The sequence below is a fragment of the Talpa europaea genome (assembly GCF_964194135.1).
Source record: "Talpa europaea genome assembly, chromosome: 13".
Taxonomy (NCBI): Eukaryota; Metazoa; Chordata; class Mammalia; order Eulipotyphla; family Talpidae; genus Talpa; species Talpa europaea.
This window is the reverse complement of record NC_140080.1, coordinates 32,836,341-32,855,941: the sequence shown is the minus strand read 5'-3', so window position 1 is coordinate 32,855,941 and position 19,601 is coordinate 32,836,341. Positions and strand designations below refer to the sequence as shown.

The window sequence follows — 19,601 nt, the reverse complement described above, 5'->3', positions numbered from 1 at the left end:
AATGTGGAATGTTTCAGATGAAAGTAATAAAAATACAATTGGTTTTGTTTTTTATTGAATGGACTCAAAAGTTTGACATTTCTTTGAAGCCTGGAATCACTAAATTTCATTTCTCTGGTTCAACATATCTTAGTGGTGCAAGTTGTCTTAAGTAGCTTACGAAATCAGTCTCTACAAATTACTTGTCTGTTACCATTCTGAATAAACAAAAACAACTCTTCTTTAACTTAACCATGTATGTAATTTTGCTATAACACTTAACACATGAACAGACATCTATTATTTTGCCACTAAAACAAAAGAGTACAATAGTTTTCTTCTAACTACAGTATTGTATTTAAAAAAGGTTAACATTAAAAACAAAGAACCGTTATTTTCTTTGAAATCATTAGCTTCTTGCACATCTTAAGCTTCCTTCTTCTGCCTGCGTTCTTCTGCCAATTTATTCAGAAATTTCTGGAAAAAAGAAATTTTTTTAATTTGTAGGGATTAAAGTCATCTAAGAAAAACGTAACAAATGGATTAGCACCAAAATAAAATATTCTCCCAACTAAGTTTAAGGACTAGAGTGTGATTTAATTATAACCTCATCAGTATTGCAAAGATGCAGTCATTTTTATTATTCAATTAGCAGAACTAAACTGGTTTGGAGGATACCTAATAAAGCACGGGGGAAGAGACAAAAAAAAGAAAGGAAAATTGGTTATTTCAATATGCAATTAACCCTAACTTACGGAAATGAGTAAAGACCACAGTGACATCAAAGAACAACTCCTCCAAGAAAACAGATCTGTTAAAAATGACATGTTATTTATTTAATGCCCTTCCCACTATAAAAAGCGGGCAAGCATTTTCTTAAAGGGCCAGTAATAAAGTATTTTAGGTATGTGGGCCATTTAGTCTTTGTTGAAAACTACTTAATTCTGCATTACAGCAATAGAAGCAACCATTGACAATACTTAAAAAGGAAAGGTTTCCGCTGCGTTCCAAACAAAACTTTACGAAAGCAGGGCAAATGGTCTGCGGATACAGCTTGCTGACCCCTGTATTAGACCTGGAACATCTAGTTCTTGGACACCTGAGATCTGTTAAGAGATTAATGGAAGCACAAAAAAAATTCAAAATTCTAATCTAAAATAACAAATTACTTTTGGTTGGAATTTATCAACTGTATAATTACTGCAAGTTGATGAGATTAAAAGCAATTACATCCTTTACAAGGGGAGGCAGAAAAAACCCCAGTTAGGAAGGTGTCAAATCATTGACCATTAGCAAGATATTGTACTGTATAATAACTTTTAAACAAAGTTAAAAATAGAAGGAAATAGAAGAAAATAATAAAGAGTTCAGTAGAACAAATATCTAGAAAACTACAATAGCTAGAAAATACCAGAAAGATTATTTTAATCGTTAAGCACCCAGAGCCCAGTTTTATAGTATTTCAGTATTCTAGGTAACAGTTTCTGCCCTCAAAACGACAATATCAAACAAGATAAAATATATTAAATTGCTGCTATTTTTGAAACTCCATATTCATAATGACATAAGCAGCAAGAACACTTACAACAGGCCATTGTGTGACAAATCAAGAACTAGAATTATTTCCTAAATTCAAGGATATCTATCTATCTAGTCAACACATAGGTCGAGTTTGGTAACTGAATAACAAAGTCATGTGAAAAAAATAAAAACTTATCTACAATTACAAGTTCCTAAAGTTTTTTGCATTATTTCAATACTTAGGCCTTAGAGAAATAATTAAAATATCAAATTTCAATATATCCAAATAGGAATGTTATTTATTACATTGTGCTTTATTAATTTATCCTTTTTTATTTATATTGTTAGTCATAAAACAATGCAGTGTAATTATTAATAATAAAGTCACTAAAAATCAAGTATGAAGAAGGACATGGTACTTTATAAAGCTGAAAGGTTATTATTTCACTTGGCTATCAGGCCTTCCAAATCTTTCAAACTAGAAAAATTAGTTTATAATTTATCACATGGTTAGAAATTACAAAATGGTCATTGTTTAATTAGAGTGTACTACAGAAAGAGGCTCAACAGATGTTTCTGGAACTCATTAACTGCTTAAGGCCCATTAATAAAGAGAGAAAAATGTTATCTCCAGGAAAAAGCATTGAGCTGAGTCCACAGAAGGTACTACACAATTTACTTTTGATAAACTTACATGATTTGTTAGTTTTCACAAAAGAACTCTCCTCTCTTAGATTCAGCCTTACCTTTAATTTCTGATAATGAGGAAGGCTGCTGCAATGAGTATTCTTTGCAACTTCTTCATTTGTATAAAAGAGTGAACACAGCTTACAGTAAAACCCTGTTTTAGGTATCACATAGTCTATACCTAGAACACAAACATACATTCTTACAAATTCAGTAAACTAAAGATTTTAATTAGTGTTCTCAAATCTTTTTTTTTTCCTGTCAATATAATTTGAATGAGATAACATTTCTGAGAAGTCCAATATGGCCTAAGCTAAAACAAAATGAAAACAAAACAAACCTGGACATTTATTAGTTGATAGTATGTACTTAAATTGATTAGGTCCCACCTAATAGTATTCTTAAAAGGCAGAAATATAGCAGATAAAACAGAAAGCAATGTGACATACTCAGAAATCTTTGAGGAGGAACAAGAGCCTATTGTAGAATGGTAACAAAAGATAATACAAATTCAGGAAAGGTCTAAGAGGAAGAGTAAATATATTAAGATTTACAAATTGTTCTGCACAAAGAAAGTTAATTTAAAATGTTATCAGAGCTTAGTAAGACCAATTTTAAAATCTTATTTTTTAAAAGTTTAGGGGAGGGTGAGAGAAGAACAACAAAGTCTTAAATCTCACCAACAGGAACATTGGGCTGATATGGTCCAATTCTATACTCATCTGGAATTGTATAGTCCTCCTTGTTTTCATCACTTTGGCCATCTGCATTTTCACTTGCATCTTTGTTGGGATCATCAGCATTCTCAGCAGATTCAGCGCCTGGTTCTGTATTTTCCTCATTTTTAATTCCATTTTCCAACGCTGCATCGTTTTCTTGATCAAGTTCCTCGATCTTGTCCACCTTAATTTCAACCAAACCATCATCATTTTTGTCACCAGATCTAAATGCCATGCCCGATTTACGAAGTTTCTGAAGCTCCGAATCTTCCTCATCACCAACCTCATCTAGAGTGACAAAACCTTCCATACTCCCTGGGAAACGACGCTGTTAAGAAAGACAAATTTACTCTGCAACAATTATCCTGCAGAATCCCTTCCGTTTGTTTTACTTGAAGGGAAAGGGATAGTAGCGTCTTTTTCTTTATTCATTCTCTCCAAATACTGACTTTTTTCTCTCTCTCCCAAGAGTCACTGATTTAAAAAAAACTTAGCTTACTTTAAAACTATGTAGTGGAAGCCTTGCCTCACACACAGAGTAAAAAATAATGATGTAAGTATCTTCATATTCTATGATTTCTCAGACTACAGTGTTGCCAGGAATTCTATCAAGTAATTGAATGATATACCATGGCAAACAGTATCTTAAGGGAAAACTCTTTTTAGAGAACACTCAGTCTAAACTACTTTAGTGATTTACAAGAAAAAAAAAAAATCAAACATCTAGATTTTCATTTTGGCTGTCACTTAGCAGTATGACCACGGGCAATTTTTTTTCCTTGGCGAACTTTTTATTTTTGATTGAACTTTTAAATTTTCTTACATTGTTCATTTTGGTACAATATTTGATTTCCCCCCTCAGGTGTAGATCCCATATATCTTCCACCACCACAACACCCATGTGCCATCACCATAGTTCCTTGTGCTCTTCCCTTCTGTTTTGACCCCTCTCCTACTCTCTTCCCCTGCTGTATGCCTCAGATCTTTAGTTTGCCTGCCAAGTTTTGTCTTTTTTTTTTAACCCTTAGCTTGGTTTTCCTCTATTTCTTCTGTAAGTGAACCACCTAATATTTTTCTTTTTCCTTCTGACTTATTTCACTGAGCATATCATCCCTTCTAGCCCCAGACCATGGACAATATATTCAACTTGTCCATGCCTCACTGTCCTCATTCACGATATGAATATAAAGTTGTTTTAGGTCCTTGCTTCCAGAATCACCAAGAAAAGAAAAACTAATAGTCCTGTCAAAAAAAAAATATAGACAGCCACATGCCGTCTATTCACTGTACCACAGTGCCCAATGCATGCCCAAGGACAAAGCTATTAAGAACCTGTCATTTAAAACAAGTAGACGGCCCAGACGTCTGGGCCATATCCAAATAAGTCTCTTTAATGTCTGTGTGCTTTCCCAAGCTACATGTGAAGTTATATTATCGTGTGGGCTTTGCCGTTTATGTCGAGGTAGTCAGAACTATTCTCAAGATGACTGGAAGAACTTCCTATCTTGCTATAAACCTGTGGGTGCTGCCCCACAATGTCCCAAAGCCCAAGTAAAGGAGCTAAGTTCTTAAGAATCAAAGAAAAGATGTCCTTTGGCAGAGGGAGGGAGAAAATTATTTAAAAAAAAAAAAAAAAGAGGAGGTATCAAAGTTACCTACTGAAGGCCTCCCTGGTGGCACAAGAGGTTAAGACGCAACCTATGAAGGGCCTTCCTGGTGGCATAGGTGGTTGAGCGCAGCGCTGTGAAGCTGCCCGTGGCTTCCGCAGTGCCGGTTTGATCCCCGCCGGCCTCGCAGCAACCCACATGGTGAGGAGACCTCTCCTGTCGTGCCCACTGCTCCCCTCAGCAGTATATTTCATTAGTCTGTCTGTTCTGTTCCCCGCTTTGTCTCTGGTGAATCTTCTCACCCTCCCGCACTTCTGGCCTATACCCCAGTTCTTGTATAAATAAAAAATAAATCTTAAAAAGACAAAAAAGACGCAACCTATGAAGCTCTCCGCAGCCACTGTAGCATGAATTCGATCCCCCCGCTTAGGGAGCTAACCCACATGGTGCAGCAGACCTCTCCTGACTTGCATGCTACTCCCCTTAACAGTGTACTTTTAGTCAATCTGCCTGTACTGTTCCCCAATCTCTCTGGTGAATCCTCTCACCCCCCCCCATGCCTCTGGCCTGTATCTCAGTTCTTATATGCATAAATAAATTTAATCAATCTTTAAATTAAAAAAAGAAAAAAGTTACCTACTGAATATGGTTTTTTATTGTGAGAATAAGGCAATTCAGTATATAGAGCTTTAAAATTTTCTATAGTAGATAATGTTCAATAATTATCGGCTTGTGTGAAAACATATATGGCCACAGTCATCTACTCCAGCCAAAAAATAACAAGTTATTTGACTAAGCCATCAAAATATGGAAGTATGTATTAGTTTTCTAACTCTGAATGTTGCTCAGAAAGAATCAATTAGGAAGGGACTTCAGAGACATTTTAATGCTCTAATTCTTAAGTCCTTATACCAGAGATACTTTTTTTTTTTGCCATGGGTCAGTTAACTAATGGCAAACTCATATCCCATCTTATACAAAGCCAAAACTGAACCACCCATAAGGCTGCCTAACAATACTTATATACACAGTAACCCACTATAACATACATAAATATACAGTTTTAAGAATTCTATTTATTACAAAGCTCCCTTTGCAAAATTTTTTGAAACTAAAATTAAAAAAGCCCTATTTAATCTATTCATAGCAGAGCTTAAATTTTTATGTCATGGTTGTAATGCCATTTTTCTAAATGACTTAGTTCTTTTTCTCTAACCCTGCCAGGGGCAATAATATGAAACATCTATCCAAACCAGTTCTCTATTATAAGTCAATTTAAAATCTTCCTTTACCTTTTTAAGCTTTTTCTTTGCAGCTGCTGAAGTGCTTGCCTCTTTTTTCACAGCTTTGTCAGAAGGATCCTTTTTCCCATCAGAAGCCACATCACCTAAATTAGCTAGGTCAGTCTCATCTCCCACTGAACTGCCACTTTCTAGAAGTGCTGCTGCTTCTTCTTCATCTACAAGCAGCTCATCTTCAGATTCAAGCAGCATGTTAGGCTCTTGTTCTGCCTGGTCATCTTTTGTATCTTTTTCACCATCTTCACCTGACTTCTCTTCTTGTTCTTTACCTTCAGTTGTACTTTCAGTCTTCTGGGAACCATCAGTTTTGGATTTCTTATCACTTGGAGATTCTTTGCCATCTGGAGAATAAGATCTTTTTCTGAAATAAAAAACATAAACTTCAATTTTCCTGAGCTGGAATACAAAAGTTTAATAGTAAGAATACACACATATAATGAAATTACCGAGATTTATCTTTTTTCAGTAAGTCAATGCCTCTGTTGGGAATCTGGAAGACAAAATTTTTCAAAGTTGAATAAATGTACTAGAAATACGCATTTGTGGATGTACAATTATCCAATTAATAACCGATCATCCTTTACATAGCCAACTAAATGTTCATTTGATTCATGTGAGCATTTCTAATAATTTACCTATAAAGCCAGCAGTTCCAATAGAGTAGGGCATTCTTTCAAACATTCTGCCAGAACTTTGTTTTAAACAAAATTTTATATAAAAGCAATAAAGGTATTTTTCACAGAATATCAGGTAAAAAAAAAAAGTGCTACTGTCTAGATAAGAATGTTGTGGCATGGGCCTCCCTGGTGGCGCAAGGGGTTAAAATGCAACCCATGAAGCTGTCTGTAGCCTCTGCAGCACGTGCTCAATCCCCAGCCAGCCAGGGAGAAACCCACATGGCACAGCAAACCTCTCCTGACTCGCCCCGCTGCTCCCCTCAGCAGTGTATTTCAGTCAAGCTGCCTGTTCTGTTCCCCACTGTCTCTGGTGAATCCTCTTACCCCCCCCCCCATCTCTGGTCTATACCCCAGCTCTGTATGCATAAATAAATAAATCTTAAAAAAAAATGTTGTGGCTTAACATACACAAAAATTAGCTATTTAATTATGACAAATCAAATACTACATACCCTTAGTACCAATTTTTTATATTTCTCAGACAAGTCAACTTTTACACATCTTCCCTGAAACCAAAGGGCCTTTTTCAAACAGTGGTCAACCATTGCCATTGCATCTTCTCTGGTTTCCATCTCAATAAAGGCCTTAAAAAAAGAAAGAAAGAAAGAAAGAAAGAAAACATAAGACATTATTTTTCAGAGAACAATATAGAGCAGTACTATTTTTTTCTATCCACCTGTGCGAGGAAAATTTAATCTTTAACAGAGAGACAGTGGTAAAAGTTAAATGATCCAATACATAAGTACAATTTGTCAGATTTACAAAGGAATGGCATATAAGGTTACTCAAAATAATGAAAAAACAAAAATTTAAAATGCCTGAAAGATTAAACTTAAAATGACCTCAATAAAGAGGCTAAAAGAAAAAAAAAATGCTTTCCTTATTCTGAAATTTTTAAATGAAAACTGTACATTTAACAATCTATCCATTAAATTAAAATCATGTAATTTGAAAGGTCTGTAATATCCAGTGCAAAGCATTCTCAGACAATGCTAGTTTGACTACAAAATGGCACTCTCTTTGAAAGAACATTTTGTATCAAAATTAAGCTAGTATTAGGATTCAGAATCCCAATTCTGAAATTTTATGCATAGAAATATGCAAAAATTCACATGCTGCAAAGTCCATAGCAGCAACATTGTAGTTAAAAACTAGTTAAATACATTAAAGTTCATTTAAGAGAATCATGTATAAAGTAGAAAGCAGTAATGACACATTACAACTGGAAGAAAAAAAAAAAGCATACCATACATACATAAAAAATTTTTGGAAGTAATTCATAGAAACAAATAGTATTACTACAGCAAAGAGATCTTTACTTCCCACTTTCTATTTTTTCAATTACCTATTCAATGCTTTCCTTATGCTTCTCCCATCACTTAAAATCACCACTTACCACTGCTGAGCTAAGAAAACTTGTAAGAAAATTACTCCCCCATCACTATCATAAATGATATTTAAAAAAAAAAATGAGAAATAATCTTTCACAAAACCTCCACATGTGTATTACCTGACTTTTCATCCTCATCAGTATGTAATTCTTTATTTTCCCATAAGGCTCAGCAAGTTTGAGGACAGCACTGTCAGAATAGCCAGAATGAGGTAAATTGCTGAGATGTATCACTCGTCCAAGCTCCTGCTTCTGATCAAACTTTTGGTCTGGCTTCCCTTCAGGTTTCTTTAATAAAATATGGGTAGGAAAAAGGTAAGTCAAACGTTCGTGGTATGCTCTAATTATTACTTAGTAGTTAAGATTATTAACCATGTTATCACACAATAATTTTAAATATTAAAATGATGCATTAAATGGCTCATAATATGGAAAAAATGAAATTACCTTTATTCTTTTATACTTCTGTGATAAATGCACCCTCACTGGCTTGCCAAATACTAATGCTGGTGTGGTTGTATAATAATCCACTGCAGCCTGAGCATCTTCTGTGGTTGCCATTTCAATAAATGCCTGAAATTGCACAAAAAATTTCAAAAACACTGCTCAATGACTTTCCAGATATATTTTAATCATTAAATAGAAACCATTTTCAAGAACCTAAAAGCAGAAGACCAACACTGCTAACTCACTATTAAAGGCCACCTCAGATTTTATAATCTTCGTGCTAGTAAACTAGTTTATCACTGATTATGCCTAGTGGATTTAAAAAATTTGGCATTCTTGGGCCTCCCCTGGTGGCGCAGGCAGATGAGTGCAGCGCTGTGAAACTGTCCAAAACCTCTGCAGTGCTGGTTTGATCCCAGCTGGCCGGTGAGGGTCCCCCATGGTGGGACAGACCTCTCCTGTATCGCCCGCTGTTCCCCTCAGCAGTGTATTTTGTCAGTCTGCCTGTTCTGTTACTAGCTCTGTCTCTGGTGAAACCTCTCACCCTCCCGCACATCTGGCCTGTACCCCGGTTCTTGTATAAACAAACAACAAACAAACAAATCTTTAAAAAAAAAATTGGCATTCTTTCGGTAAAAATCTGGAATAGCTCTTCACAGACTTATCTTTTATAGTTCTTACAGGAGTATAACAGTAAGAATTTTACTACTTAGGGATCATAACTTATAAAGCTATTAATAATCCATCAGTTAAAATTTACTATTACTGACATGCTTCAACTATTACTGGCTTTTCCCCTATCACATTCCATATTCATTTACGATTACAGTGAATTCTTTTTCTAACACAAAATCATGTGATCCCTTTAGGAAATAAATTATTATTTCAACTCATACCTCATTAATTTTATTTAGAATCAGATGATTTGAAATGACTCCAAATGGTTCCACCAGCTGTAATAACTGGTATCTCAAGTTTTTCCCTCGTTGAAAATCCATAATGTGGACAACTCGGCTAGTTTCCTATCCATTAAGGGGGGAAAAAATTAAATCAATATGTCTCTTTAAAAGTAGTTATGTAACAGGTTATGCATTAGAAATTCTACTGTTTATAGTTAATCAGAACAGATTAAGTTTTTGAAAGAACAACTCATAACATTCTACAAAATTTAAAATCTACACAGGAAATTAAATGTCACAGGGGTAGATCTCACGGTTTTAGGAAACAGACTGAACATTGATTTTTAAATTGAATATTACATATGTAACTGAATAACAAAGTTCTTAAGACTGAATGAAGGCGAGGATATCTATGGACACAGAAGATTAAAATTTTAACTCTGACCAAAGGGGCTAAGATCCAATTAGCAGGGATTTAAGAAAACCATTTAACATTCCCCCCAAAGAGCAAATACTGTAAATTTAAGAGCTGTAGTACTGACCACTCTGCCTTTCTGCATGTGTCTTGGTCCTTGCAGGTTTCCATTTCCAGCACCTTTATAGGGAAAAGCATGTTTTTTAGTCTTGAAATTTATACACTTGCTTTAACAGGTTATTTTAACTGAAAACATGACCTCTTTTAACAAATCAAGAAAATTACAAATATATAAGTAACCATGTCTTTTCATGCGATGTTACTTCTGAATAACATTTTCAATTAACTTTCTTTTGTCTATGTATACTAGATTAATTTTTATGGTAAAAGTTCTGAGAGAGGGCCTCCCCGGTGGCGCAGCGGTTGAGCGCTGGGTTGCGAAACTGCGCGCGGCCTCTGCGGCGCCGGTTCGATCCCCGGCTGCTCCCCGGCCACCAGAGGAGGGTCCCACATGGCGTGCAGACCTCTCCTGCCGCCCGCTGCTCCCCTCAGCAGTGTACTTCGGTCCTTCTGCCTGCTCTGCTCCCCGCTCTGGCTCTGGTGAATTCTCTCACCCTCCCGCGCTTCTGACTGTACCCAGTGCATGTATAAACAAAAACAAACAAACAAACCAGCAAACAAATAAATAAAAGCATGCCTCTATAAAAAAAAAAAAAAAAAAAAGTTCTGAGAGAAAGGTAACATGAATTTTATAATAACATGAATTTTATAATCACCCAGATTTCCTCTTGGTCCAACTGCTGGTCCCCCAAGATGAAATGAGGGAGGTGGAGGTCCCAAAATTCCTGGTGCTGGATTTGTGGATTGCTGCAACATGAATGGATCGCCCCTAGTAATGTGAAGACATAAACCATAAATCATGATAAAGAAGCTCATCAGAAACAATTAAGTCACTGTTAACATGCCCTTGAATGACCATGATAATTTACTCTTTAAAGGCATTTATGTGTGAAGTAACTATAGGGGAAAATCTAAAATAATAGCTGCAAGATAAAAATGACTACATAATATGGTTTGTAAAAAATTCTTTTACCCAGTGACTTACACTCATTTTACATTTTCAATTAAGAAAATCAGAAAATAATTTTGTTTATGAAATGTTGAAAGTTTAACCTGAGTTCCTTACATTGATCTCCAATACAAATAATAGCTTAAAAATTTTAACTTACATTGTGTGTCCTGTATCATTGTCAGGATTCCACTCTGGGTAGCTTTAAAAAGACCAGAAAATAAACTTTAAAATAAAACTGTCCTTTTCAGAAAGTAGCCTTGATTGGCCTTTAAAATAAGAGACTTATTAGTAAAGCTATGAGTCTAAATGTTAGAAATATTTTCAAACGTCATATTTCCAAAGAAAAACTTCAGAAGCTCAATTATCTAAATTAATGAAAATAAACTTGTTCTGTATTGCTTGAAATGTAAGTAATGTATGCTGAAATTATTTCTATTTGTTTACTGACCAATTTCCCTCCTCCAGTATTACATACCAAGTATAGAACACGTTGTGGTACTAGAAAGACAGGACAGCTCCATCTGAGCTAGGCATACGTGAAAACTGCCACTTCAGTGAACAATGGGGATTACGACTACTTAAGTAGGGAGATTTTTTAGGAATTCTATTTCACTCAAATAGCTTAAACTCAGAAGCAAAGGTATTTCAAAAACAAAAAATACATCCAGAAGGATTGCTTACAAGTTGCTTAACAACTTGTGACTTCTAACAACTCTCTTTTCCCACTCCTTCTTATGGTATTTTTAGGGCATCTATTATTATTACTGAAAATATTATTATGAATCTGTTCTATGTATCAAAGGCTATCCTTAAGTCTATTAAAAATTATTTTGATTTGTAATTGTTAGGTAATAAAGTACCACTATCACTGCATGTAATGTTCCATGTAAGATGCCAGATCTGAACATGTGCTTTATACTTAGTACTCCTAGACAGTATCAGCTATGTAGTAATAATTGTGGGTATTACAAATAAATGATGAACTCCCCCAAACCAATCAGTGGCTGCTTCTGATTCACGATAAGGATGCTTTAAAGGTATTTCAAACTCCTACATTTCAAGAAGAAGCTGGCATCGACGACTGTGACTTGCTCCATTGATATGTTGACTCCACTCCTGCAGCAAAGTAAATTAGTAGAATTAACAAAAATAAATAGTTAAAATATTTTCATTTGAACGATTTAGACTCTAGGATGCCAATCTATATGCAACATCATAGGCTGCAGACACAAGTGCCCATTCAGGAATTATTTTAAGCAAGTCTCTGAATCCTTATAGCTTGATCCTGCCCTCAAATACGCCATGCACATTCTTGGAAAAACTGGCTAACTCGGTTAACATACTAACAGATCTGACAGGGAAAGACAAAGTTAATAAAGATCAAAAAATCTTAACTGACCTTGAAATCAGCTAGACATTAATTTCTGCTGTGGACCAAATTGAATCATTCGTGTCATATATAATCAGAATTGCTCTTAATTTACAGCACTCTAAATATATGAAAACATCAATACTTACAGCTACATTTTTAGAAAAATATATGCTGTAATTGTGAATTTGATAAAAATATAATTTTTGATATTCATCCAGCATGAGGTGTTTTACAAGTGTACTACAGCATAAAAAAGCAAAAATGATTCAATAGGAATGATCTTTCTAGAAAATGTTCCCCACTTATTATAAAACTTAATTCCCATTATATTTCCCAAAAGTAAAGAAGAAAATTTCAGAAATGCCTGTTTCCAAATTTTAGGGAGAAAAGCATTAGATTCCATCAATATTTGGTTCCTCTGTGGTTCTTTTAAATTTGAGGGGATTAATTTCCCCCATTATGCAAATAAAACTTCTTTTAGGAAAAAAAATCCACATATAAATAATTAACATTTTAGGCAATGTAAGAAAATAGGTTCTGCTGCCAGACTGCCTAAATTCTATTCCCAAAGTTATTTAAAATTCACTGTGATTCAATATTCTCCTAGGTTTTCTGAAATGTAAATTAATGAAGGTAAAACTGTTATCAAAACATTCCCAGGCACACAAAGTGCTCAAAAGTAAACTATTATTACAGTGATCTTGTTTCACAACTCCTGCTTTACTATACTGTTTCACAAATTCCCACAAAAATGAGACACACCTTTTTAAGATCCACACTATCTAATACAATTTGGAATGTAAAACATGGCAAGACCTAATTTTTTTAAGGGGGAAATTCTCAGCTGAACTAAATAATCAAATTACCAAGCAATACTTGAAAACAAAAAACAAAAAACTTCAGAATGGCATTTTATAAATGGGGTTATTTTTTAATTGATTATATTTAAATAATTTACATATAGTCCTATGCCCTAACAGAATTAACTAAAATCCCACGAAAGAACTAAGATGGAACACATCCAAACAGAACCGCAACCCTCATAACCTGGGGGCATTCTCTCTCAAAATTAGATTGTCTTTTTTAAGGTAATGGCTAATGGATAAGGAACACGAAGCAATCTCTTCAGCTGGCCCTACATTCAGCTATTTAGGATACAGAAAACTTGTACTTGCTAAAGCAATAGACCACTGACTTGTTGGAGGCCACTTTTTAAATGGCTGCAAGCAAAAGGCGCCATAGCTCAAGTTCACAAAGAGGGAGTAAACATACTTTAACTTCGAATTTTCTGAACTAAAAGTATTCAGATTCTATTTAAAACAAACTTGAGAAGTAATCTTTTGGGAGAGGAATATAAGCCACCCTATTAGGCATACTTCTAATTTGTAGTAGATGGAAAAGGGTTATTTAGGCGAAGCAAAATTATTTATATCCACCACCCCATGCTTTTTTAAAGGTTGTAATTTATGGTAAAAGTATGGTCTTTCAAAGTACAAGGCAGACCAAGATAAAAGAATCAGTTAAGTACCTCCCAAAACACACCCATTACTAATCTGCACTACCACATCTTATTTTTTTTATATTTGGTGTAAGGATTTTTTAAAAACCTATGTCCTTGAATTCTATACACTAAGATAACTCTCACATCAGATTAATAAAGAATAAGGATTCGCTTTTTGAATTCAGAAGTTCTATAGGAAAAATACATTCACCTTGATGTCTTTGAGATAACTAAGTTATAAAGAAAGGATTATTTGGAGAGACTTTCTGGGATGGCAGAATAAAGAATAACTTAATGGCTTCTAGAAAAATACTAAAAAGAAAAACATGAACTCAAGTGACAAGACAGTGAAAGGGCTGTAGTGGGCAGTTTTCTTTAAGTGAAGGAATTTGAGGGAAGTCTGAGGTTGTGTAGAAAAGCAACTTGATAGTCTAAAATGACCTAGAAAGAAATAAAAGCAACAGTATCACTGAAAGTCACTTAAAATATAAAAAATAATGATGACAAATTAGATGGTTTTTTCACCTGCAAGTCTATAGTAAGAAGAAGTCCTGATCATGTAAGGCTAACTGTTACCATTAAGTGAAATGAACAGATTTTCCAAGTTATGCAGCAATACCAGAGAGCAGGATGAAATGTTTAAAATTTTTTCATTGTCTACTTTCACAAAAGGAAATTTCTCAAGCCATTGTTCATCAGTTATAAAATGAGAAAGGACCACTTCTAAGTGACTATTTCCACCCCCCCCCGAAAAATGCAGATAACCAGGAATATCAGTTATGTTAAGGAAGCTTGAATACATTGAGAACCTAGGTACTTCAACTTCTTAAAATTGGTCCATTCTACAAACACCATAATTTTTAAGTCAAAGGGGCTCTAAAATAATTTTTATATGTTTCCAATTCTGTAACAGGATACCAAAATTAGTTAGTGTAACCATTTTTACAGGTTAAAAGTACCTCTTGCAACGGGGTAAGCAATCTTACTTTTGAATTCAAAGTTTCAGCAAGTATCATTAAATTGTTCCTTTGTTAATCTAGATCACATTATGTTATTTTTTATTAGTATGGTTGTTCAGAAACTAGAATGTGGCAAAATATGATTTAGAGTCACATATAAAATCAAACTTTTCTGACTGAAGTCCTCTCGTGGTTTTCCTTTTTTATTTCTTAACTAGTTTTCTGAAATATGTATGCAGCAAAGGTTAAATTACTGCTCAAAGTCAGGACAAGCAAATTGCTAACAACACTTTTTCATTTATGATGACTTCAGTAACAGAGATTTTAAGTCCCTTAGACTTTTATTTGAGTCAAGTATTTTCTTGGAATTTGGAGATCGTATATGAAAACATTGGTCACCCTGTCATTTATGCAAACATACAAGTAACAGGAAAAACTGCGAGTCACGCAAATTTAATGAAATGTTTAAGTAAAATCAACTCGCAATGGACCTAAACCTTGAAGTTTGGGTTTCTATTTCATAAATAAAGATTAATTTATGGACTTAAACTTAGCATTTGATGACTAATTATTTTGGATATGAATTAATTATTGTGTACTTAGGCTATTTATTAATTTATATATTTTATAAATATGTATTTAGCGAAGAAACACTATCAAAAGATTTTTCAAAGTACTCTGTAAAGTCAAACAATACAGCCTCTTTAATTATCTGAGACAACACAGAAGAGGGAATGACTGGTAATACTTTTAAATAGGACATATTAAAAAATCTGATTTACTAAAAAAAAAAACAATCAATACTCACTGAAAATTGTATTTAAAAGGAATAGGTATGAAAAGAAAATGACCCTTCCAGATGGTACTGTAAAGAAAAAGCCCAGTAATAGTAACCACCAAGTCAATTCATGGTAGCAACATATTTCAGTTAAGGAGAATACTATACAACACATCAGGAAAAATGGACTATGAGATTACATAAATCAAGCTAGTGGAGTGCTATAATGTTGACCTTAAGTCAACAGCACTATGTATTGGGGGGGAAAAAAAAAAAACCTGTGAGAATGAGTTATATTGAAAACACTGAAAGAGAAAGCACATCATATTTAAAAGGGCATTTTGAAAAAGTTCCCATTTTGCCAGATGTGATAAATTAAAGCAAAGAATTCGATTTTTTTCCCCTCTCAAATGACTGTACCAGAAGTCTAAGCCTAAACCAGAAAAAGAATATGCTTATGAGGAACACAGAGCAGGATACTGCAGTTGATTTTTCCAAGTCTTTAAAGGGATAGATGCAATATGGGATAATAAAAAGTGAGTTTTGAAGTATGTTTAAGAAAGTTGTGGAAAAGGAGAAAAAAAATGATGAAAAATTTCAGTCATAGTATGAGAGTTTGTTAGAGGGAAATTAAAAAAGGAAGAATGAACTAATCTAAAATATGAAACACACTGAAACAAACACCAGGGCTCTACATTAACTCTTTCCCTGTAGCCACAGATAAGGAAAAAAAAGAGAATTATTCAAGAATACTTTACTACATACAAATCAGCAATCAAGACAGATGGAAAGCTGAAATCTAGCATCCTGAATGGCAGAGCACATTGCAAAAAAAAAAAATACTTAAAACAATTCAACAAAGCAGACAAAAAACCTGCTTAAATATGTAATTAAGAAGAACATATTGATGCCAAAAACCAACAAGATAATCCCAGTGGATGACAACTTTGTGGCCAGAAGTAATCTAGGCAGATTGTATTAATGTAAAGCCCTGGTTTAAAATGCCCAAAAACAATTACCTTCCAAATAAATGTTCTCAAAAGTATAAAAATTCTAGATCAACTCAGTGTCAACAGACTATAGAATTAGAGTAAAAGATATAGGTAAATACAGAATAGGCACTACAATGTAAAAGAAATTAGAAGTATCTGTTGCATTAACTCACCTTATTAGAATGAACTGGCAAATCACATATAGAGCACAGATGGGGATAACCCTTCGGTAAGAGTCCATGGAAGTCTTCAATATTGCTACTTGGAGGAGCGCCCCTCTTTTTCTCAAAGAGAGATCTCTCTTGTAAGGGGCCAGGACCACGTCCCATTCTCTCATACTCACTGTCAAATTTATGATAGTTATGCGAAGTCTCACCAAAAAAAGAATCATCCCTACACCTTTCTCCATCTCTTAATCTGTCATCTTCATAATCCATTCTGTCATAATAACCAGATTCTTGAGAACGACTTCCATGGTCATAATCAAGCACTGGGTTGAGACTAGGACCACGATCATCAAAACTATCTCTTCTAAAGTGCCTTTTTTCTTCCCAATCATCCCTAGGTACTCTGTATGGCGGCTCCCGTGTAGCAGATCTGCCATCTCTACCATAACTCAATGTAGGGCCTTCTTCAGTCCTCCTCCTTTTAAGCTGTAGAAGGATTTGGGGCAAATTCTCAGGAGTAATCTTGTCCTCTGGATAACGACTCAGTTCATCTAAGTCTCTAGCAGACAGACCAAAGCTGGCCAAAATGTTACTGGCCTGGTCTGCATCTCCACGGTGTTGAGAAGACAAAGGGAGTGGACCTCTACTTCCAATGTTAAATATAGACTGCAAATTATGGGAAGAAGTACTAGCAGAAGACAGCGCACTATGAGCTCCTTGTTGATTCAATGAAGAACTCATTCCAAGATTCATTAAACTAGCAAGGCGTGCAGTACCCTGGTTCATCCTTCCAAGAGATGCTGGCATACTTAAAGACTGGGTAGCAGCAGCAAGAAGGCCTATTCCTGCTGCAGACAGGTCACGCCCATGACCCTGTGAGTCCCTACCGAGAGATGACTGCTGGAATGACTTGGACATTGTAGAACTAGCTTTTGTCTAGTTTATAGATTAAAAAAAAAATTGTTTTAAAGATGGCCAAAAAGAAAGCTCAAACTAGAAAACTAGTTAACTTGCTTCAAAAAATGGTAACGCCAAGAAAAAGGATCAATAAGGACTGTAGAATCTTCTTCAAGCTGAGAACCAGCAGACAACTCTGTAGAAAAATAAGCAATTTTAGTCATAAATCCCTTTAAGTAGATGCCGTTTTTTTTTAGAAAAAAAAAAACTTATGCATCATTGTTGATTAAAAAAAAAAAAACATTTAAGATCTCAAACTTACAAGGAATTTATTACATAGCAAACAGATTCCAGATGTATGCAGAGCCTGCATATATTTAAAAAGTAGTCTTTCATGCTAAAGTTTAACTACTAAAGGGAATTTATTACTGAATTTAAAAACATTTCAATTGATGGATTAGATGTTTGAGTACATCAAAATTTCAATAAAAATATAGATGGGCCTCTTCTTTCAGAAGAATAAAAATACAACCTATTGTATGATGCTTAAGTTCCAGAAGACTAAAAATAAACAAAAAAACCAAGGTCAGCAAGTCAAAGATGAATCAGTTGTATTCTGCTTTAGAAAATGAGACCTATTACCACTATCAGAAAGAACCAAGTAAAACCACAAGTAAATGAAGGCGTTAAGTGTCAAGTACCTAGTATAAGATCTAAGACCAAACACAATAGTTGAGACCTTTATGCAGCAAAATCAATTTGAGGTAAAGACAGATGTGAAGAAAAATAAGTGACTTCCTGCAGTTTAAGGATTTCTGCACAAATTTAAGTCTCATAACTAATTGCCTTCTTACTTTCCATCTATACGAGGCAGTGCTTGTTTCATTTCTAGTCTTGTAAGGGAAGGAGAACCAAATACAGTCACTACAGAACCAGGAGAATCCCAAGAAAATACCCAGGTACCAGAAGTATAGGGGATTTAAAGATGTGAACTCTCCAAATTACCATCCATCAATGCTCTCGCTGACTTAATGTTCTGGGCTACAGCATGGCTAGAGCTCAAAACAGGTTTGAAAAAAAAAAAAAGAAAGAAAACAAGGCCCTTGCTTACATAGATTTTTGTAAAGTTTTCTGAAGAACAGTCCAATTACCTGGAAAATTTAAATTCTGAATACAATCCCCCAAGATGTGTTTCTGGATGAACTCATTCTCTTAATTAAATCATTTTACCTCAGATATTGTTACTCAAGAATTTGCAAAGCATTTGCATGACCCTCATAAATTACTAAATGATGTACATAACGTCTTTGATGAAACAATTTTATAATCACACTTATATAGAGATTAACTCCTCAATTGTTTGCTATAGAATTGTTAAGCGGTATTGTTCAGTTAAGCTTTGTACACTTGATTACCCACACTCCTAGCACTGGTGGTTCAACATATTAAACTTTATTATCGTGCAAACCAGGTAATATCCAATTAACAGTCTATTATGGGATCAATGCCATCAATGATAGATTAAAGCAAGGAAACACTGGATGAATACAGTGGTAGAAGAATTACCTTCTTTAAAGCTACAGGCAAGACTTAGATATTACAGAGAGATGTAACAAAGTTAAAAAGACACAAAAATGCTCTCAGAGGTGACTGGAATTACAGAAGATGTTTTTTGCACACCAAGAAAGATGAATTTGAGAACAGACACCAAAGAAACTAGTTCTAGATGAGATCCACTATGTAAACTACTTAGGCTTAAAGAATAATAATAAAATAAAGACAAGAGTTAAGTGGACTTTTTTGGATGAAGGTTTCTTTGATATGTCTTATAAATGCCATACAGAATGGCAATTGAAATACAGTGTCAACATTGGTAGAACCCTCTAATTCCAAGTATTCTTTATTAAAAAAAAAAAAAATCAAAACCTTTAGAGGGTTTTTCAAAGGATCAAATTATTAACTGCAGCTTTGCCCATCAAGTTATAGTCAAAGCTTTGTATTTTATTTGTATTATGTAAAGCCAGTCTTTTAAAAGAATCTTTTTCTCCCTCCCAGGGAAATTATGTTAATTTGATCATGTGTAAAATTTTTAATTGATCATATTTTAAGGGAATAATTCTTGGATTATAGCCATCTCAATTACTTTTCTTTGGAGTGTATATGATAATGATGGATCTGTAAAAAGGAAAGGTTAAGAGCGGTAAAGGTAAAAGATAACCTT

General features: G+C 34.5%; 1 protein-coding gene across 2 annotated transcripts; it reads right to left on the bottom strand.

The window, feature by feature from the left end:
- Nucleotides 1–405: 405 nt before the first annotated feature.
- MATR3 (matrin 3) lies at nucleotides 406–17,401 on the bottom strand (the record flags this gene model as incomplete). 2 transcript variants are annotated; one of them, XM_084252469.1, is made up of 14 exons in its annotated part: nucleotides 406–456; nucleotides 2,247–2,368; nucleotides 2,868–3,234; nucleotides 5,806–6,175; nucleotides 6,261–6,304; nucleotides 6,944–7,075; nucleotides 8,002–8,169; nucleotides 8,329–8,454; nucleotides 9,225–9,350; nucleotides 9,770–9,822; nucleotides 10,419–10,531; nucleotides 10,872–10,913; nucleotides 11,769–11,830; nucleotides 16,490–17,401. In XM_084252469.1, the coding sequence occupies 14 exons, from the start codon at nucleotides 17,399–17,401 to the stop codon at nucleotides 406–408; spliced, it is 2,688 nt and encodes an 895-aa protein (XP_084108595.1). The 2 variants fall into 2 exon arrangements, with proteins under 2 accessions (XP_084108595.1, XP_084108596.1); XM_084252470.1 differs by having other exon boundaries at nucleotides 2,868–3,090.
- Between the last annotated feature and the right edge of the window lie 2,200 nt (nucleotides 17,402–19,601).